The sequence below is a fragment of the Caenorhabditis remanei genome, chromosome I, assembly GCF_010183535.1.
Source record: "Caenorhabditis remanei strain PX506 chromosome I, whole genome shotgun sequence".
NCBI classification, from domain to species: Eukaryota; Metazoa; Nematoda; class Chromadorea; order Rhabditida; family Rhabditidae; genus Caenorhabditis; species Caenorhabditis remanei.
In genome coordinates, this window is record NC_071328.1 from 13,080,127 (window position 1) to 13,102,217 (window position 22,091).

Consider the following 22,091-nt stretch of genomic DNA (forward strand, 5'->3'; position numbering starts at 1 on the left):
ACCCCCTTCCCCCTGTTGCACGCCCTTTCCCAAGACAACATAAGATAGATAGACACTTTCCTATGAAGGTCACGTCATTTTTCATTGTTTTTGTTTTCAGTTAACATATTTTTAGACGTGCGGAAATAAAAGTCAAACAAAAATTTCCGAGGCGAACATTCCAATAATCGATTAATTCGACACAGTTCTTACAACTGCGCTCCACCGAACTCCCTTGAAAAATGTCTCTTTTTCTCTGCGTCACTCAATTTCGCACACAATTTTCTACGGTTTCGGTAGAGCGCGGTTGTAAGAAACGTGACGTGCTAATATGTTTCATATTATTCTCTAGATTTGATGAGCAACAAATCTGCATTCAGGTCGTTTTGTTTATTTTTTAGTTTTTATTTACATAATTAGTATCAAATAAATTCTTTGAGATGTTTTAAAAGACAATATTACAAAAAATGTTGACCAATAATTCATTTAGACTATCTAGTTCTTTGGGTTCTCCTCCATCAACTTCTCGATGTTCTGGAGGGTTGCATTGACGACGTCGGATGCCTGAAATATAAATGTTGTTTTTTAAATTTATATTATTGCGTAGATCAAGTCTACATAGATCTTTATTTTTCTAATTGACAACTTTTTGGTAGCTCCGCCCACTTTTGAGATATGCTCCTTGAAAGATGAAAAAGACGCAGAGAAAGCGGACACTCTAACTTCTCTGCGTCTACCTCTCTCCCTTTCAAATCGGTCATGTTTATAGTCATTCAAAGCGTCTTAAAACGCTGATTTCAAAAATGTATGTTTTAAATTTAGATATTGCATAAACAGTGTGATATGCTAAGTTTTATGGAATTTCAGATAAAAAGTTTTCCCTCCGCATCTTTGTTAGTTTTAATTTTCCAGCAATCAAAGTCACATTTTTGAAATCAGTGTGAAAGGACTATTCATATGACCATAAACAGGGCAAATTTTGAAAGAAATGGAAGGGAGAAACGCAGAGAAGTCAGAGTACCTGTCTTCTCTGCGTCTCCTCCATACTTCACCAGCTTCAAAGGCGAATATCTCAAAAGTGGGCGGAGCTATCAAAAAGTTTTCAACTAACAAAATATGTAGAAATTTATGCAAATTATTTTTGTAGTTTACAACTTTTTGATAGCTCCGCCCACTTTTGAGATATTCGCCTATAAAGATGAGATTAAAGAGTGACGTGCCGCTTTCTTTACGATCTTTAAAGACGCATATCTAAAAAGCGGACGGAGCAATCAAAAAATTGTCAACAAGAAAAATGAAGAGCTAGATTTGATCTACACGATAGTAACAATAATGAACTTACCGAATTATCTCCTCCAATATCTCTCGTGTGAATTCTCTGCTCTGTCAACGCCTTCCACAACGCATCAGAAATAATATTCGCGTGATAATGACATCCCAAATATCTCAACATATCAACACTTGCTCTGATAAAAGCAGTCGGATTGGCAATATCTTTTCCAGCGAGAGAAGTTCCAGTGTTACGAGTTCCTGTCTCGAATACAGCGTACTTGTCGCCCAAATTCATTCCAGACACCAATCCAGGCCCTCCGACGAGTCCGCAAGCAATGTTGGAAATGATGTTTCCGTAGAGATTCGGCATTACCATCACGTCGAATTGTTGGGGTTTCGAGACGAGTTGCATCGACGCGTTGTCGACGATCATCGCCTCGAATTTGATGTCTTTGTAGTCTTCAGACATGTCACGCACCACCTGAAACATACAAAACTAGTCACAATTTCAGTTGTTTTATGCTGAGTTTTTTATGAGAGAGACGCAGAAAGGTCGGAGACTCTAGCTTCTCTGCGTCTCTCCCTCTCCTCTCTTGCAGTGCGTGCTGATAACTACCATTTTTAAACTCCTATATCTCAAAAGCTAGAATAGCTATCAAAAAGTTGTCAACTACAAAAATGATCTCCTTTAAATTTTCTACAATTCACTTGTTGAAACTTTATTTCTAGCTCATTTAGATTTCGAGATATACGCCTTTGAATCCGGGAGTCTGCGCGCACTCTCTCGCTCCCTAAACTTCCACCGACTATATCTCGCAAACTATAAAACCTTGAAAAAAGTGGTCAACTAGTAAAATGTGCAGCTTTTCAAGCAAATTATTTTTGTAGTTGACAAAATGTTTGTACAATCATTCCCTTAAGAGATATGACGCAAAAAATATCAGGGTTTTAATGGCAAATTAGGCTGCAAAATTTTGCAAATCACTATCTTTTTCCAGGAGTACTGTCTAAAAGAGTTGTTAACTAAAAATATGATTTACTGAATATTTCACATAATTTCGTAGTTGAGCACTTTTTGACAGACTTGCAAAATCTCTACCCGTCCCGTCCCGGTCAACCCGGATTCAAAAAAATGTGCACAATTTTTTCTACATTTTTTGACATTTTTATCAAAAATCTGTTGTACGCTTGAGCTTCTATCGATATTTAGAAACATAGTCGAAAAATCGACTTTTTACAAAATAATGGCAACTTTTTTTTTATTCAAATGATCAAATTTTTCTACTGAAACCCGGGCCGGCCTGATGCAAGTCTGCTTTTTGATAGCTCTGTGAAGAAGGGCCCTGGAGGACTAAGCGGATCTCTATTGTAGACGACCAAACAAAATCTAGCTGACTAGGGAAGGTCACCGACTCGGTCTGGAGATATGGGTCGTGACCTATATTGTTGGAAAGCTGAGAAACCGCTGATTCCAAACACACGCTGCCGATGTTTTACACACTTTGGAAAGGCTATGACTTGTCGGAGGGTCCAAACTTTGATCTCGTTTTTCTCGAAAACCAGACCTCGAGGGCAAAAACTGAATATATATTTGGAATCAGCGTAACTTCAGCTTTCCAATGATATAAGTCATGTCCCATAACTCCAGACCGAGTCGGTGACCTTCCCTAGTGAGCTTACAATAAGTGGTCAACTACAAAAATATTGATTTTTGACTTTTCAAATCCAAAAAAATTCAAAAATTCCGTCTATCCATGCCGATTTCCTGTCTCACCTTCAAGAAAAGTCCATCTCCAAGCTTCTGAATATTGGCCTTGTGCACTGCGGTGACCTTCTTTCTTCCATTAGCCTTCGCATATTCAAACGCCATTCTTGAGATTCTCTCGATCTTCTCACGGGTTACGATCTGAAAAGGTTTCCGTAGAGCGCGATTACTGAGATGTTGTTACCTTAATACTCTCCACAATTCCTGGAACTGTCTCATGCTCCAATCCAGAGTACTCTCCTTCCGTGTTCTCACGGATGAGAACAATGTCGATTCCCTGTAAAAAAACGAAATAAATGGAAATGCGCTCCAGTGATAAACTTACATTATGTCTGGACGGAACACTTGGAATAGTGACACAGTGAAGAATATTGGCGTAGAGATCTAATTTGGTTCGGAGTTCCACGTTACGAGAGTTGAATTGTGGGTCGTCGTGTTTTGTCTCGATGTTTCCCTGAAAAACATATATATCTCAAAAACTATATTAGCTATCAAAAAGTTGTCCACTAACTAAATACGTGAAATTTCACGTAGATAATTTTTGTAGTTGTCCACTTTTTGATAGCTTATCTAGGTTTTGAGATATGCGGCTTCAAAGATGATAGTCTATTTTTTGCGGGGGGACTAGTTCTCCATAATTTGGATTTCTTGGCCATGTAGCTTAAATGATGGAGTTTAAACGAGCCACAAGTATTGAAAATAATGAAAAATAGCGAAAAAACAGCCAAAGCAACGGAATTTGGCCGGGGGACTAGTTTTCCGGAAATTCGGATTTCTAGGCCACTAACATATTGTTCGATATTATACTCATTTCAAAGCTCTTTTCACGCCGAATCCGCTTTTTTCAGTTTCCTGGTCTAATTTCGTGATTTTAGGCTATTTTTAGTCGGGGTACTAGTTTTCCGAAATTTGAGTTTCTAGGCCACCAACTTATTTTTCGATATTATACTGATTTGAAAGCCCTTTTCACGTTGAGTTCGAATTTTTTAGTCTCTTGCCGTAATATCGTGATTTTGAGCCAGTTTTGAACTGCGAAAGGTGGGTTTATACCGTATTCTAACGAAACTGCCATTGGTACAGTAATCTACAGTAGTCCCGCACTTCCCGTTACAATAAAACAGGAGCCTACTGTAACCAAATCCAACTTTTTTTCTTTTTTTTGGCTAATAATAATTTGTTTTAACTCCAACTACAAAGGGTGGACTAGAAATTCAAATTTCCGGAAAACTAGTCCCCTACCAAAACTGGCCTAAAATCACAAAATTACGCCAGGAGACTGAAAAATTCGGTGCACTGTCGATACCAAACTGATTTGATGAAGAACTGTTGCAATGTAAAACGATTTCGTTGCCAAACTGACTCGTTGTAAAACTGTTGCATCGTAGAACGGTTTGTCAACTAAAGCGCGTTTGCTTACTTTGCCCCGTACGGCTAATTGCGTGAATAAATTTTGGTTTTTGTTCATTGTATAGTACAATAAAGCTACACAGAACCTATTTTTCATGAAAAGGCAACATTTTATTCACGCAATCAGCCGTACGGGGCAAAGTAAGCAAACGCGCTCTAGTTGACAAACGGTTCTACGATGCAACAGTTTTACAACGAGTCAGTTTGGCAACGAAATCGTTTTACATTGCAACAGTTCTTCATCAAATCAGTTTGGTATCGACAGTGCACCAAAAATTCTTATTCGGCGTGAAAAAAGCTTTGAAATGAGTATAATATCGAAAAATAAGTTGGTGGCCTAGAAACCCGAAATTCGGAAAACTAGTCCCCCGTCCAAATTCCGTTGTTTTTACTGTTTTTGAGCGATTTTTCACTATTTTCGATACTTTTGACTCGTTTAAACACCATATCATCATCCACGCATTTCCCCCACCTGTGGTCTTATTCCTGCACACACACACACGTATAATTATGATGATAACAGAAACTATTTTTATCATCATTTTATGGTCTTTGCTCTCTCTCTCTCTGAGATGACTAACCTTAATGGCAACTCCATTTCTCTGAATCGCCAAGAGTGCCGCATCCATATCACCATCGAGAAGAGACGACGAGACTTGGACCTCTTCGAAGTTGATCGGCGCCTGGAATGAGAGATACAGTATTTTCTCAATAGAGCGCACTTCCCACGGGGCGCAGAGGGAGAGGGTGCAGACGATGATAGTGTCTCGCTGTCTGCGACTCTCACTCTCTCATAGGCGCAATCGTCAATAGAGCGCACTTACATGACAAAACGAGAAGATATTCTTGATATGAGCGATCATCTCTGGCCCGATTCCATCTCCTGGCAACGCGCATACCGTATGACGACCACCGTACTTGGCAAGTGGGAGCTAAAAAAAACGAAAATTTTGATCTACCTCAACTAAAAATCTCAAAATCTCATACTCGATGCCCTGGAATCTGATGGGTACGGATCGCGGAGGCTGCTCCACGCGCCGCCTGGATTGGAAGTTTCGAGAACATTCTGAAAGAAGGGGGCGGAGCTTATTTAATAGTTGAAAATCGAAACAAAATGAAATGAATCCACACGGGGTCCGAGGGTCCCGTTGGGTGCAGAAAAAAAAAGACGGGCGCCTTCTCATTTCTCTCCTTCTCTAAATCTCCGAATCACTTTTTGTCTCTCACGTGGTAAACAACTTGGCACTCGGCACTCGGCACACGCAGTTGTTCCGTTTATCAGGAAAACGGAAAATTGGAAAAAGAAAAGAAAAAGTGATGGAGAGTGAGACTCGGGGTAGAGAGAGGTGTGCAAGAACACCAGTGACGTGTAAGGGAAATTTGATTAAATTTTGAATAAAGATTAATTTTTTTCATGTTGTGTTTTCTATAGCTTCCATTTTCTTCGATACCGAAAGGCTGGAATTAATTTCAGAAGTATTTAATTTCAGAATTTCAGCATGACTACGGTGGGCATCTTCAAAATGGCCACTGTACGCAAACACCGTCACGGTAAAATGCACACTTTTCGAAAAAAAATGTTTTAATCGAATTTTTTTCAGCGAATTTTCGACTTTAAAGTTTGTTAAGAACACAAAATGACAATTAATCCGACAGAATATGCATGTAAGTTGAATTTCAAACTAAAGCCGCCTAAATATTAATAATTTTCAGCACATGAATACGGAGAACCACCACTCACACCGAGAAACGATGGAAAAGTTCAATTTTTGGGCCCAGATGTTGTCAGATACATTTCGCCGCCCCGGGTTGAGGTGGCTAGACAACGATATAGACCATTGTGAGTCAGAGAAGCCTAATTTTTAACATTTCAGAGTGTAGAATTGGAGAAAAACATAAATTTCTTGATAAAAGCTTAAAATTGTCGGTAAAAGCTAGTTTTTACTGAAAAACTACAAATTTTGCGTAAAAATAGGGAATTTTCCGACGAAAAGTTGAGATTATGCAGAAATTTTTTTGATTTGCTGCAAAATTTTTTTTTAACTAAATTCCAGATTTTTCGCTTGAAAATTCTGGTTGAAAGGCCAGAATAACACGATTTTCGCAGTGTTTTATCTGAAAATATCGTAAATTTCAATAGTTTCTAGCAAAAAATCATTACTTCTCTTTAATTCGAGTGGTCTATCTGGAAATTTGGAAAATTGTTGGTTTCAGCTTAATTTTTTCAAATCCTTCATTAAAAAGCTAAAATTTTTTGGGTTTTCTCTGATATTTCAATTCAAAACTTTGAAATTCAGTGTATAACATCTATTTTACCAAAATTTTCAGAAAACTTGCGAAAAACTGTTGTAAAATCCCATTTTTTCAGTTTTTTTCGGTACACAATTATCCATAATTGTCAAGACCCGGCTAGTTGGCACCAAAATTCAAAAAGTTTCGAACTTTTTGAATTTTTTTGCGAAAAAGTCAAATTTTCGACTATGTTTCAGAACTAGAAGAAATTCTGAAAAATCGTCAGAAATGGTCACATTTTCGATAAAAAATTTAAAAAATGTCAAAAAAATGTTGAAAAAATTGGTTCATTTTCCAGGGCTCCAGCTCCACCACCTCAACAAACATACTCAACCGACTCACCACCTCCAACTTATCAATCTTCAGTTTATCCAATGACCCAGCAACACCCACCACAACCACAATACATCCAACAACCCCAAATGGTACCCGTCTCAATGCCAATGATGACTCCTCAATACGTGATGCCTCCTCAAATGGCTCCAATGATAACACATCAGCCACACATGATGTGTATGCAACAGCCTGTTATGACACAAATGGCTCAAATGATGCCTCCGGTTCAGTTGACGCCTCCACAGATGGTACAGCCACAGCAACAACAGACGTCTCCTGGTATGGAATATTCCATTGAATCGGACTGGGTTTCGGTGGCAGATTTCGGAATTTTTGAGGCGAAATATATGTTTTAGTGAAGAAATACGACAGTTTTATAATTTTTCGAAAAATAGTCTTTGGCAAAGACACGCCAGATATCGAAGTTTCACTCAAAAACCTGAATTGTTTCTCTAAAAACGCGTCGACGACACGCCAGACATAGAAATTTCGCTCAAAAACAGTATTTTCTGACTAAGAAAACGCGCCAAAGACACACCAATTAGAGTTTTTTTCAGTTTATCCCAAAAAATTGTTCAAAAATTACATTTTTCAGAATTGCAACAGCCCGGCCAGGGTCACAGTATAAGTATTTGAAATTTTTAACTTTTTTTGAAGTTTATTCGATTTTTGTCGAATTTTCGACTATGTTTCTAAAAGTCGATAAAATTCGAGCGTACATAGACTTTTTGACTATTTTTAATAAAAATTTCGATGCATTTTGTAAAAAAAATTGTGCACATTTTTGAATCCGGGCCGAGATTTTGTAAGTCTGCATTTTCTTCTCGAAACTCACAATTTCACCCCTGTTTCGATTTCTACACTCATTTTCCAAAAGCTTCTGAAATTTCCAGCTATCACACTCTGCATCAATCAGTCACCACAACTCGGCGGTATTCCCGGAGGAAACGGAAACGCGCTCGTTTGTCCGAAATGTCGGAAGGGGATTATCACGAGACAACAGGATAAATTCAGAAAGGTCAGAGCAGCATGAAAAGTGCAAGTGCGCTCTAATGATGATTTTAGAGATCGAACACTTTTGTCTCAGTAGAGCGCACTTTTCATCAAATTTGTCAGGAGAAAAATTCTGATTTCGGCCCACCCGGGGTTTGAAATTCAAAAATTTTTAGACTATATTTTGAACGAAATTTTTTGATTTTTCATCCGAAAATGCCGAATTTTTGACTATACTTCAGAATTGGATTTTTTAATTCGAAAATTTTGGTACTTAATAGGTACTTTTTTGAATCCGGACCGAAATTTAACGAGTTTTTCATCCTGAAATTTTACAAAATTTCATTTCCAGCGTATCCTAATGTGTCTCGCCTTCTGCTGCTGCCCCTTGACTTGCGGAATTCCATTATTCTGGATCTGTTGCAACTACGTGGATACTTGTGGTGCATGTGGCAAGAGTTACGGTCATCGTGGAAAGAAAAACTATAAGAAGAAGGTCAACGCCGTCACTTTGTAGATCTTTAATTTTGTGAATTTTTGAATTTCTGTATATATATAATGCACCCATTTTATTATATTTGCATGTAAAAACACTGAAAATTGCGGTTTTTGGAGGCCGGGACTAGAAAATTTCTGCATTTTTGGCACTTTTTCAACTGGATTTGAGGAAAATTTCAGAATTTTTAGCATTTTTTCGACAAAAATTGATCGAAATTTCAGCATACTTGGCACTTTTTCGACAGAAATTGATGAAAACCGTAGCATTTTTGGCACTTTTTAAACGAAAATTGAGGAAAATTTCCGATTCGCCTCCATCTGAAACTTTAATTTTTTCTCTGAAAATCCAAGCCCCGCCCCCAAAAACTCAGCAACTAACCATTTTTCATGTCAAACATTTTCCCATTCTCCACTCATTTCCTGTTGTTTTTACCCTTCTCCAGCTTTTTTCCATCCACTATATTATATTTGAATGTAAAACACTGAAAATCGCGGTTTTTGGAGGCGGGACCAGAAAAAACTAGAAATTTCAGAATTTTTGTCCTTTTTTTCCAAAAATCGATGAAAAATTCAAATGTTTCTGAAGTTTCATCGAAATTCGGAACATTTTCAGCCAAAAATCCATTTTTTGTGCTAAAACCTGGCTTCGCCTCTCTCAAAATTCCCTGAGAACTCAAGCCCCGCCCCTAAAAACTCAGTTACTAACCACTTTCCATGTCAAACATTTTCCCATTCTCCACACATTTCCTGTTGTTTTTACCCTTCCTTCTCAATTTCTGTCAAAAATTTACATGAGAAAAGAATAATGTCATCATTTCCTCTTCTTCTTCTTATCCCCCAATTTACTCTCCTCTTTTCCACTCTGATTGAGCTAATCACCGCGCGCGTGAGCACCTCATTTGCCACCTTTTCATATGAATCTATTCGTCTCTTCTCACTCTGAAAAAAGAAATGAGCTCATTTCTTCTTCGTCTTTTCAAATGACGAGGAGGACTCACTTTTCAGAGAGAAAGAGATCAGTTTTCAACCCTTTTTTCACCTTATTTTTACTTTTTTTTTCTCTAAATACGAATTTTCAGGGTATACCAATGGATCTTTAAAAATATATAGTGGAACTAAAAAACTTTATTGAAAAAAGAAAAAAATGGTAGAGAAAATGAGATCAATCCGAAGGGGAAGTCCATCGAGACCGAATCGACACTCACTGCAATCTGAAGGTATGACTTTTATTTTTTGAAAAAAAAAATCAATAATTCTTGAATTATAGCAACTACATGCATTATCAGCGATTGGGAGTATGATGAGGAGAATTTGGAGAATTTCGATCCGAATCATCACAGATATTTGTGCTGTTGTGGGCATGCGCATTCATTGGTAAATTCGAGAATTTGAGGAGGTGGCCGAAGAATTGCAAAAACTCGGCCATCATGAAACGTACCATTGTTGTGTCGATTTACGGAGTCCGACATCCCGTAAATCTACACAAAACAGCTCATAGGGCTATTGATGGCCGAGAAATCTCAAAAACTCGGCCACGTACCAGTCACGCCAGTAAAAACAAACGAAAATCGGCTCTTCTGTGAAAGACGGTTTTCTGGCGTCCTTGGGCGAAAAGTTGCAAGAACTCAAAAATACCATTGTTGTGTCGATTTACGGAGTTTTCTTTTCGTAAACCGACACAACACAGTATCCTTTTTTAGAAGGATGGTCGAAAAATCGGAAAAATTTGACCAAAAACCGGTGAAAACTCGGCCCTTTTTTCTGGATGATACCGTTTTTAAAACCTGTAGATGGCCGAGAAAGTGCCAAAATTCGACCAAAGACAAACTCGCTTATTTCCAGACCGGAATGAAAATAGTGGCCGGAATGTTGTGTGTCACCGTAGTCTTCGAACTTTGGCATCTCATCGTATCAGTGTTGGCATCTGAGATGGTGGAGAAGGTATTTGCTCGGCACAGTTCTTACAATTGCGCTCCACCGAACTCCCCTTTAAAAATGTCTCTTTTTCTCTGCGTCTCTCAATTTCGCACACAATTTTCTTCGGTTTCGGTAGAGCGCGGTTGTAAGGACCGTGACGTCATTCCAGGTGTCAAAAATTCCGTTATAGGCAGACGTAACCGGTGCAGCCATCCGTTTCTTCGCCGGCGTTTTCATCGCTGGCTCAGTGCTCTGGGCGATTTTCGCTCAACGCGCCGAACTCCTCGTACCGTATCTCCTTCTCCAGGTTGGCCTAGCTTTTTCTAGTCCACCTCGTCTCAATTTTCTCTTCCAGGGCGCCGGCCTCGCCATCGGCCTAGTCTTCTTCGTTTCATTCATGTATATCGGACTGTTCGGTGACAAAAAAGTGGGCACTACGGTACTTGGATCTTACGGTATTCCAGTGAATCCACGTGATGAGACCGCCTATTTTAGTAAGGGAGAAATCGCGCTCTATTGATAAAAAGTAGGACATTTTTAGACTACGCAGCATGGTTGATGGCTGGATCATTTGCCATAGTCATTGTACTTCAGATATGGATGATGATGATTGTCGTCGCGTGTTGGAGGTTTTTCAGGTAGGAAATTCTTTATAAAACTGGCGCGCGGTCGGCGCGTAGCGCTTGAATAGCTTATGTACTCACTCCGACGCTTTCTTTGGTTCGGCGGCCGTGGCGCAGGCGGGTGAGAGTGCCGCCGCTGCTCAAACGGCCAGGGTTCAATTCCGAGTGCCATGAAAGTTTTTTTTTTCTTTTTTTAAATCAAATTTATTGGAAAAAAAGAAAATAAGAACAGGTTTTGTGCGTCATTTTGTTTTTTGAACATAATATTTTTTGCAAAAAAACGTCACAGAACAGCAAATAATGAGATTTTTTCAGAGACAAACGAAATAATGAGAAGAACTTCAAAGAAATCGTCACCGTTCAGAAAATTCAACTTTTGACGAGAATGAGGATTTCGCTATCCGCCGAAGCACTTGGTTCGGAATCTTCTCATACACGGAATTGGGTGAAGACACGATCTTTCTCTGCGTCTCTTGATGTTTGATCTCTCTTCATTATTTTTCTTTATTTAATTCCATGTATTTTTATAATACTCCATAACTTTTGTTGAATAAAAAATGCTTTTTAAAACCGAAATTCAGATTTTCTATAAAAAAAACCTAATTCAAACCCCGCGCCAATTTGAACATTAAAAAAAACAATCGCGCTCTACGGCCACGCGTTAGAGAGTGGAGACGCAGAGAGGGCCGCCGGTTTTTCACGATTTTAATCGTTCTTTGTGTCATTTTATCATTAAAACACATTGTTCTGCCCGTATTTTCAGCCTCTATGATCTCTTATCAGTGGCTTTAGTCCATTTCTTTCAAAAATTGTTGCCAAATCGTGGAATTCCTGCTGAAAAACTGAAAAATGCTGTCCCCGTCTCGATTAAAAACTCAAATTCACCAAATTCAACGGTTTCTGGTCACTTTAAGTGATGTATACTCGAAAAAAGTTAACGAAGGAGCTCTCAAAGAGGACGATTTTCAGGTGAGAAACCGAAAAATAATTTTTTTAATGCAAAAATTTGAAATTTTACAGCGAAAAATGATTGTGGACTTCGAACGGTTGCGACAAGAAATCGAGACGTATCAGCCGCCGAATAGCTCAATTTTATCAGAAAAAACGAGTTCTGGGTTCTGGAAAATGTTTCAAAAGTCGAAAAAAGAGGTTCGTGCGAGGAAAATGATGAAAAAAACAGAAAAAATCGTCAAAACTTGAGTATTTCGAGCAAAAATGACTTTTCTAGTCGTAAAAGCTGAAATTTACGCTATTTTTCTATCAGAAAACCAGGAGCTTCCAAAAGCCATCTTAAAAGTGGAAAAAACGAAAAAAGAAATCGTTAAAATTTAAGCGAAAATGGCTTTTCTAGCCGAAAAATTGAAGTTTTAGCTATTTTTCTCTTAAAAATAACTAAAAACTTTGTAAAATCTTTTAGAAGCCACAATTTTTGAGTTTTTAGCTAAAAATGACCGTTATTTTTTGATTTTCAGTTTGAAAAACTACTTTTGAATACAAAATTCAGTAAACGTTTTATAAAACTCAAAATTGTATACTTTTTAACCGTTTTTTCCTAATTAAATTAATTTTCTTTTCAGAAACTCCCAAAAAGCATCTTAAATTAAGAAAAAACGAAAAATTTTGTTAAAATTCAAGCGAAAATGACTTTTCTAGCCGAAAAATTGAAATTTTCGCTATTTTTCTCTTAAAAATGACAAAAAACGCCACAATTTTCTAGTTTTTAGGTCAGAAAACAAAATTCAGATTAGAAAAGTCTACAAGCGAAAATTTCTATTCGAAAAACTACTTTGGAAACTAAAACTCAAAATTTTATACTTTTCAACCGTTTTTTCCTAATTAAATCAATCAATTAAGACTAAAAATCTAAATTTTTCATTTTTGACCAATTTTTTTTTCCAAATTTCCACAATTTTCTCTCCAGGAACTCGAAAAAAACCATCTCACCACGTGGAATATATTTATACGGATCAGTTGGATGTGGAAAGACAATGTTGATGGATTTATTCTTCGAAAATTGTCCGATAACCAAGAAACGACGAGTTCATTTCAATGATTTCATGCAGAATGTTCATAAAAGTATACTTTTTTTTAGAGAATATTTTTGCAGCAAGTGCGCCCTACCGGATCTGTTCAATAAAAAAAACCGATTTTCGAAAATTTCTCAATTTTCATCGAAAATTTGAAAATTTTCTTCTAATTTTCAATTATAGTGAAAATTTAGAATTTTTCGCGAAAAAATCTAAAAATTCTAAAAAATGTGACTCTTTCGCGAAAAAAATCGAAGAAAATGACTTTTTCGCAAAAAAATTACAACTTTTTTTGAGATTTGGCGCCAAGTACCGGGGGTCTCCGGGCCTTAACAAGTATTATTTTATCAGTAATTTTCATTAAAAATTTCACAATTTTTCAGGAATGCACGAATTAAAAATGCAAAGTAACGAAGCTCGCGGAAAATTCGATCCAGTGCCAGTTATCGTCGATGAGATTATGGAAACGACGAATTTATTGTGTTTTGATGAGTTTCAGGTTGCTATTATCACGACACGGCTCTTACAACCGCGCTCTACCGAAATCAAAGAAAATTGCGGGTGAAATTGAGAGACTCAGAGAAAAAGACGCATTTTTCAAGGGGATTTCGGTGGAGCGCGGTTGTAAGAACTCATAATTATCAATAGAGCGCACTTCTATTTCCACTTTCTTTCAGGTAACCGATATCGCCGACGCCATGATTCTCAAAAGATTCTTCTCAATGTTATTCGAACGTGGATTGGTTATGGTGGCCACTTCGAATAGAGCGCCGTCGGAATTATATAAAAATGGATTGCAGAGACATCAATTCTTGCCGTTTATCACTATTTTAGAAGTTAGTCAGTTCAGTGGAGCAGACTTGCAACAGTACAAACATTTTTGAAAAATTCTGAAAAAGTTTAGTTTTCCAGACTTTCAACGGACCGGGCTGAGCCGATTTGAAATTTTTTACCGGCCCGGCCCGTGTCTCACTATCAGTACAAAAATTGTAATTTTAAAAACATTTTGTAAGAAAAACGGGTTTCGACTATTTTTGATAAGAATTTCAAAAAATTTCGAAAATGTTTTAAATTTTTGAAAATATTCAGGATAAATGTGCCTCGCTTGCCCTGGATTCTGGAATGGACTACCGTCGGAGTGCTTCTGGAGATCAGAATCCTGTGTATTTCTATGGTGACGATGCGAATACTCAATGCGATGTTGCTTTCAAGACATCTGCTGCTAATGAAACTGATAGTGAGTTTTCCATTAGGCTCCGCCCATTTATTAGCAGTTTTTCAGTGAAAACCATAGTTGTCAAGGCTCGGTTTCAGAAGAACAACTAATTTTTTCCACTTTTTAAAATTTTTCAGAATTTCTTCAAAAATTTGACTTTTTTGTAAAAAAAATTCGAAACTTTTCAAAAATTTGAAAAGACACGGTCTCCCACACAGCGAAAAAGAACTGCAAGAAACGTGAAGCCGATGTTTTTCACGTTTTAATTCAATTCTTTTATTTTTGCACTGAACATTCAGTTTTTCAGGTTTTCAGACGGCACAATGGATGAGAAAAGGTCCCATCCATCAGAATTGAAGAAAATCAATTTCTCTATCGAATGAGCCAGAAAACGTGAATTTTGTCTGAAAATGACTTTTTTAATACAAAAAACAGAATTTCAGAAATATGAGATTTTCAGACAGTTCAGCCAATATCTATTTTTCTGAAAACTGTAACAGTTTCAGAGCATCCTCAAGTACATTATGTACAATTTTTATCAGAAAAAAGTTTTCTGCCAAATAAGTTATACTCATTTTTCTGAAAATCAATTTTCCTGTATAAAAAAGTCAATTTCAGACCAAATTTTTCGTTTTCTGCCTCATAAGATAGAGAATTTAATTTTGGATGGATGTGACCTTTTTCCTTCATTGCGATGTCTGAAAACCTGAAAATACTGAATTTTCAGTGCAAAAAAATGAGAGAATTGAATATGGAAATTCACGTTCCGTGTTATTTTTTTTTCGCTGTGCAGGAGGGTGACAAGTCTCAAAATAACCTATCTCTAATTCCAGATGTCCGCTCAAAAACGCTGGAAATCCTCGGCCGTCGAGTCGTCGTCGAGAAATGTTGTGGCGGTGTGGCGGATGTAGATTTCAAAGAATTATGTATGACAGCGAAAGGAGCTGTCGACTATTTAGTCTATGCGAGAGTATTCCATACGGTTATCGTTCGAAATGTTCCAGTCATGAATCAGGATCAATGGAATGCGATGAGAAGATTTATTACAATGATTGACACGTTTTATGATCAGAAAGTACGCTCGGAGCTCGGAAAAACTGTATTGAATGTTTCAAAACGTAGCCAAAAATAACGAAATTCGGAAAAAATCTGGAAATTTTCAGTGATGGCCTAGTTTTCAAATTTGGGTTTACTAGTCCCTCGTCTTATTTTTCAAAACTAGGTTTTTTGACTTAAAATAGAGAAAAATAGAGATTTTGGGCATCTGGACACTCAAAAAGATGTTTTGTTTAGCATTTTTGAGCAATTTTAGGCTGAAAATCTGGAAAAATATATTTTCCATCAAAAATACTAAACATTTTAGATTGGTTTTTCAGCGATTTTTTTACTTTTTTATGTCGGAAAATGCGAAAAGTTGAGGTTTTTGGACATCCGGACCCACAGAACGACATACATATACTTTTTCTGCATTTTTGAGCAATTTCATGTCGAAAATCTCTATCATTCTTATATATAAAAGACAATTGGGCGTTGTCTGTCTGTCTGAGGCGCTGTCCGCAACGATTTTGGAAAGAGAAGAGAAACTAAGCCAGCGGGCAAAACCGAACTAGCGTGCTTTGGACACGACCGCCGCTTTAGACCACTCGGCCATGCGGACACATTTGAAAAAGGGTTGCCACGTAAATGAGAAGAGGCCAGCCGACTGAACCGCCGAAGGCGGGGCAGACAGGCTGGTTTTTAATAAAAAAAATGGTGAAAAATAGAGATTTTCGGACATCCGGACGTCCGGATGGACAGACAGACGGAAAATTAGGGTCTTCATTTTTCAGCACATGACAGAAAATATATAAAGTTTTAACCAAATTTTCTTCCAGGTCCGAGTGGTAATCGGCGCCGCTGTGCCCCTCGACGAGCTCTTCCAATTTGAGAGTCATAATGTTGCTCATCATGCTCTCAGTGACTCAAAACGTGCCCTCATGGATGATTTGGGTATTAAATCTGATCATGTACGTCGCAATTTCCGATCTAATTTCCAATTCCTGTTTTCTTTGCAGGAAGGAATGAGTGCGAATGTGTTCAGTGGTGACGAAGAGGCGTTCGCTTTCAGTAGGACGGTATCCCGTTTGTACGAAATGCAGACTGAAAAATATCGACGACATCGGAGACCTTATAACGCCACCGAAGGCTCCATTTAGATCAATTTTTGTTTTTTAACTTGTTTTTGACCTACTTGTCGTATAGCTTCTTTTTTTGTAGTTTTTTTGTAGCTTTTTGCATAATTTTCTTGTTGTTAAATCCCCCTTCGTTTTCTTTTCCCATAGAATTTCTAATCCGTCCTCCCCCGGTGATTTGAGTGAGAATAATAAAAGAGTCCGAGATTTCTAATCCCTTTGCTTGGGGAAAAATGTATAATTTTGTTTGATTTCCTGAACTTTTAGGTTTTACAATTATGCGAGAGTCTAGAAAATCACTGTAATTTTTTTAGAAAAATCGACAAAAATCGCGAGCAATTCTCGAAATCCTGCACGTTTTATACGCCTTTCACTTCGCTTCCAAAGATGCGCACATGGCAAAGTGGTAGTGTGCTGCGCTACCAATCAAGGGTCGAGAGTTCGGTTTTGCCCCCTGATCGCAACTTTTTTAATTTTTTGTTTTTATGTTTTTTGGTTATTTCTGGATGTTTTCTATAAGCTTTCTTAGGGAAAGGTTAACACCAGATTGTCGTTTTTTTCTTTATATATTTTTAATGCCAATCCCTCCTATTTATGGTTTTGTATTGACGTCAATTGCAGAGGAGTTTTTGGGGAGTTTTTAGGATAAAAATATTTTTAGTTGTTTGATGATGATATTTCTATATAAGTGGAGAAATCTGTTCAGAAAGCTGAAAAACGCTCTAACAATAAAATGCTTTAAGCTGATGGTCAGAAATTAAAAAAAAAACACATTTTGGATAATTAAAAAAAAAGTTAATTTCAAATTGAAATACCTCAATTTTTAGAAGTTTTTGTTAAAAATCATTACGATTTTTGAAAAAAGCATGTTCGATACTATATATCGACCCCTCGTTCTCTGAATATTTTTTCTTTTTTGAACTTGATCCGGCTCAAACGAAAAAAAGAAGATGAAAAAGAGGGATTAATCTGTTTTGTTGTACATTTCTTTTGATATAAACGCGATATTTTGAATAAGAAGAAAATAAGAAATGTGGGGGTAGAGAGAGAAAAGATTAAAATATACATATATTCGGATTAGGGGTGAAAAAGTTCAAACTTTAGGCCTCATAGAGCAGTTTCATTAAGAGCTCTAGGGGTGTCTTGAGAGCACGTAACAATGTTTGGTGTAGATCAAAGTCATGTATTTTGGTAAGACTGGTCTAAATGACTAGCCTTACTAATTTACTCTTGGTTCCACTTATTAGAGTCTGCAGTTAGAGGTAGGAATTTAGCAAGTTAGAGACAATAATTTAGTTTGAAATTGTATTTAATGTGTAGATAAAATCCAGGGCTACATTTTTGTAGTTGACAACTCTTTGATAGCTCCGCCCACTTTTGAGATACGAGTCTTTAAAGATGATAAAATATTCATGACTAGCCCTTATGGTTTTTAAGGTTCATTTGGTTTCAAGTTTGCGCTGAAATTTGAGATCTTCGATTTGAAATTTATTGGCTAATAGTGTTAAATTTTAAATCAACGTAAAATTTCAGCATATATACCTCACTTTTAAGTTAAACAACGTCAAACGAGCGTTTACAGTACCACTTTGAAAACTCACAAAACTTCGAGAAATAAATCAGGCAACTTTGAGTAGGTGTAAAAATTAAATATTTTTATTTAATTTTGCAGATCAAAACCAGTTGTACATTTTTGTAGTTGACAACTTTTTGATAGCTCCGCCGACTTTTGAGATATGCGCCTTTGAAGATGAGAAGAACTTTTAGTTACAGCGAGAGACAGTACCCTACTTTGAAGCCGAATATCTCAAAGTGGTGCAAAGCTATCAAAAAGTTGTCAACTGCAAAAATGATCTGCATGAAGTTTTACACATTTTACTAGTTGACAACTTTTTGATAGCTAAACTAGCTTTTGAGATATTCGCTTTTAAAGTTGGTTGTTCATCTGTGGAGACGCAGAGAAACGAGAGTGTCCAAATTCTCTGCGTCCTCTTAGTTTCTACACTTGAAACATTTTATAATAATTACAGTAACCCAAGGACACCGCAGGTGCCCCAGGTGCCCTTTCTCTCATCTCCATGATTCCAATTCGATCTGAAAAACATGTCGCACGTCATCAGAAGTGAATGAATATGGATATTTCTATTTGTAGCATATGATGACTGATCTGTTCACATCAAATATCACTTTGAGAGTGTCTGAGAGAGTCTTCTGACTTGTCTCAGATACAATCTTTTTGGATTTTGTTGGAATTGATGATGACATTGTCTGATAGAGTGCGTATTCAAAGGAATTCCTTTGTCTAGATTTGGTTTTTAAATAAATTTTTGCAAAAAATTGAAAGATTTCTTTTTGTTACATGGTTATCAGTCATGTTTTTATGGTAGAGGATAAGACATTCTTTAAGTGGGTTTTCTGAGCATTTTTGAGTCTTGAAAACTATTTTGTTTTACATTTTTGGGTAGATCAAGCCTACAGCTACATTTTTGTAGTTGACAACTTTCTGATAGCTCCGCCCACTTTTGAGATATGCGCCTTTAAAGATGATAACCTTTGAGACGGGAGGGAGTAGAGACGCAGAGGAGCGAGAGTGTCTGACTTCACTGCGTCTCTTCTTGTTTTCCTGGGCATTCCCTTTGAAGACGCGTATCTCGCGAAGTAAAAGAGTTATCAAAAAGCTGTCAACTACACAAATGTGTACATTTTTATGTAGATCATTTTTGTAGTTGACAATTTTTTTGTTGAGGCTTTCTCTAAAAAATTATGAACGAAGAAAAAGGCAAGAGTCATCTGTCCGTTATAGTTCTGACAGGCAAAACTAGAAAATAAAATTTTTTTGAAAAAATGTTTTTTTTTCCAGATTTTTAGCTAAAAACATCGTTTTAGAGCTAAAAACTCGATTATTGATGGTTCTAAATTTGATTCTTGCGATTTTCATCAAATGATGAGTCAGAATTTCTAATACATATTTACTTTAAAAATTCGAAAGAAAAATTTTGAAAAAATGTATTTTTTCACATTTTTAGCCTAGAAACATTATTTTAGAGTTACAACCTCGATTTTTGGGTTTCTAGATCTGATTTTTGTAATTTTCAGCAATTTTTTAGTCAGGAAGGAGATTTGTAGCATACTTGCCAAATGACGAGCCGGCCCGTCTTGTCAGGGATATGGGATTTTTGAGAAAAAATTTCAATTTTTTTCCATTTTTCAATTTTTCATGCGGAAAAATTGACAAAAAGACACTCATATTTTTCTATGACAAAAATCAGAGTTCATCTTAGTACACCTTTAATCAAATTTAGAAAAATTTTTTTTTAATTCTCTCCAAAAAGACGGGCCTGGCCGGGCCTGAAGTTTTGAAAAAAAAAGCCCGGCCCGGCCCTTGACAAGTACTAATTAAGAAAATCTGAAAATCTTGAGATTTCCACGGCCCTTGACAAGTATGATTTTTAGCCTTTGAGGTTTCTAACCCCGATTTTTATTTTATTTTTTATAGTTTCAGTACTTAAAATAACCTATTCTAGCCATCTCCCCGACCAATTCCATTTTTCAATCTCCAAACCTAATCCAATCTTCTCCCCAACTTCCAGTCTAACCTAATATCTTTTTCTATATATACTTTTTTCTATCTTTTTCTGTCCCCCTATATATAGCCATGTTTTTCTGGGGTCCTCCCCCCCTCTCTCCTCCTCCTTTTTCTCAGCTATACAACATCGATCCTGGGTTCTTTCCCCTCTTTTTTTTTCTGGTCTACTACTACTACTTGTTATGTGCTTCTTCTTTTTTCTCTTTTTTCCCTTTTTCTTCTTCTTCTTGCTGAGCAGCTTCTAATTTCATTTCCCCCCTCTCACCACCACCCTCACCTTCTCTTCTTTTTCCTTCCTTTTTTTTCATCATCTCATCTGATTCCGATGGAGAGAAATGAAATGTGCAGATGTTTTAGAGCTTCGCTATACTTTTTATTACTTTTTACGTGTTGAAATTTTGAGAAAATTGTGTGGAAAGGGATTAGCTCTTGTCTAGACTCGCATTTTTGTAGTTGATCACTTTTTTGTAGTTACTCAAGATTTCGAGATATCCGGCTTTAAAGTAAGGGACCACTGACGGAGGAGACGCAGACAGTTAGGCAGTCTGGCTTCTCTGCGTCTCACCCTCTCTCTCTCCTTTCCTCTCTGAGCGCTTATATCTCCAAATCTTAAAATGGTATCAAAACATTGTCAACTAGTAAAATGTGTAAAATTTTAAGTACATAATTTTTGTAGTTGACAACTTTTTTGTAGCTATGCAAGATTTTGAGATACACTTCTTGAAAGAGTAATGTTCAAAAACGAGAAAGAGACTATCAAAACATTGCCAACTAGTAAAATGTGTAAAATTTCATGTAGATTATTTATTTCACTTTTGGTCAGTGTAATTTGTCACTGTAACATAATGGTCAGTGTAGAAAAAATGGTCAGTGTAAAATCGACCAACTTTGAGAGCCTGTCATGACTTTCCATTTTATCCGTTTTTGTCAAATGTATATTTTTCGTGTAGATCACAAACAGGGCTACATTTTTATAGTTGACAACTTTTTGATAGCTCCGCCCACTTTTGAGATATGAGCCTTTAAAGTTGATTGCTCAGTTGCGGAGACGCAGAGAAGCGAGAGTGTATGATTTCTCTGCGCTCTCTCACCTTTTTTTATAGGTTTTTCTTTGAACACGCGTATCTCGCGAAGTAAAAAGGCTATCAAAAATTGACAACTAGTAAAATGTGTAAAATTTTATGTAGATCATTTTTGTAGTTTACAACTTTTTGATAGCTGCGCCCACTATTGAGATATCCGGCTTCAAAGTACAGTACCTCTGTGGCGAGGGAAAAAGAGACGCAGAGAAACGATACTATCTGCCTTCTCTGCGTCCTTTTCTCTCTCTCTACACAATTAAAAATTCCATATGGATCAAAAAAGCGAGAAAAGGAGAGAAAAACTTATAAATATTTCACTAGCAACTTTTTCCGATCCCATATGAAAAGGGGTTGCAAAAAAAAAGACAGATGCATTTTTTTTCATTCATAACCCTTTTTGATCTGAATTCCTAATTTGTTTTCTTCTTCTGAATCAAAAAAAGCTAAAGTTAGTATATATTTGTGTCCCGAAGCCCCCCTGTGTGACAATAAAACGGAGGAAACGCGCAATTATAGAAATCCTTTTCGACATGTGTTCTCTCAGGGAAAAAAACGGAAGGACTGGCTTTATTTGGACTTATTTTTTGCAAAGCTATATATTCCTATTTTAAGAAAAAAAAGAAGTTTTTAGCTAGTAGAGTTCAGAAACGCGTTGGAGGTGCCCCAGACTTGATAATTTCTATTTTAACAAGAAAAACGCGGCGTAGGCACCCCAGGCACTCAAAATATGACATATTAACTACTAATAGTAAACTTCCAGAGTCGATTTCTCGCAATTTCAACAAGAAAAAACGCGTCAAAAGCGCCCCAGACTCCAAAATTTCGTCATTAAGGCAGGAAAACGCGCCAAAGACGCCCCATCTAAAATAAAGCTAAAAACTATTTGAATAATCTACATAAAATTTCACACATTTTTCTAGTTAACCG

The 22,091-nt window shown here is 36.9% G+C and overlaps 4 protein-coding genes across 4 annotated transcripts; 3 read left to right on the forward strand and 1 right to left on the reverse strand.

The window, feature by feature from the left end:
• Positions 1–474: 474 nt before the first annotated feature.
• On the reverse strand, positions 475–5,488 carry GCK72_002911 (uncharacterized protein; the record flags this gene model as incomplete). Its single annotated transcript, XM_003099069.2, has 8 exons — positions 475–543; positions 1,322–1,732; positions 3,026–3,157; positions 3,201–3,293; positions 3,342–3,470; positions 5,005–5,106; positions 5,248–5,355; positions 5,411–5,488. 8 exons carry the CDS (start codon positions 5,486–5,488, stop codon positions 475–477), a joined length of 1,122 nt encoding a protein of 373 aa, XP_003099117.1.
• A 572-nt stretch (positions 5,489–6,060) lies between these two features.
• On the forward strand, positions 6,061–8,561 carry GCK72_002912 (uncharacterized protein; the record flags this gene model as incomplete). Its single annotated transcript, XM_003099055.2, has 5 exons — positions 6,061–6,088; positions 6,137–6,263; positions 7,014–7,330; positions 7,945–8,069; positions 8,397–8,561. 5 exons carry the CDS (start codon positions 6,061–6,063, stop codon positions 8,559–8,561), a joined length of 762 nt encoding a protein of 253 aa, XP_003099103.2.
• A 1,137-nt stretch (positions 8,562–9,698) lies between these two features.
• On the forward strand, positions 9,699–11,566 carry GCK72_002913 (uncharacterized protein; the record flags this gene model as incomplete). Its single annotated transcript, XM_003099045.2, has 7 exons — positions 9,699–9,759; positions 9,810–9,916; positions 10,385–10,483; positions 10,650–10,766; positions 10,815–10,953; positions 11,001–11,097; positions 11,398–11,566. The coding sequence occupies 7 exons, from the start codon at positions 9,699–9,701 to the stop codon at positions 11,564–11,566; spliced, it is 789 nt and encodes a 262-aa protein (XP_003099093.2).
• A 365-nt stretch (positions 11,567–11,931) lies between these two features.
• Positions 11,932–16,520, forward strand: GCK72_002914 (uncharacterized protein; the record flags this gene model as incomplete). The annotated part of the gene is made up of 9 exons (XM_053723687.1): positions 11,932–12,051; positions 12,103–12,149; positions 13,004–13,158; positions 13,493–13,608; positions 13,787–13,945; positions 14,199–14,346; positions 15,159–15,400; positions 16,200–16,331; positions 16,380–16,520. The coding sequence occupies 9 exons, from the start codon at positions 11,932–11,934 to the stop codon at positions 16,518–16,520; spliced, it is 1,260 nt and encodes a 419-aa protein (XP_053592332.1).
• Positions 16,521–22,091: the final 5,571 nt, after the last annotated feature.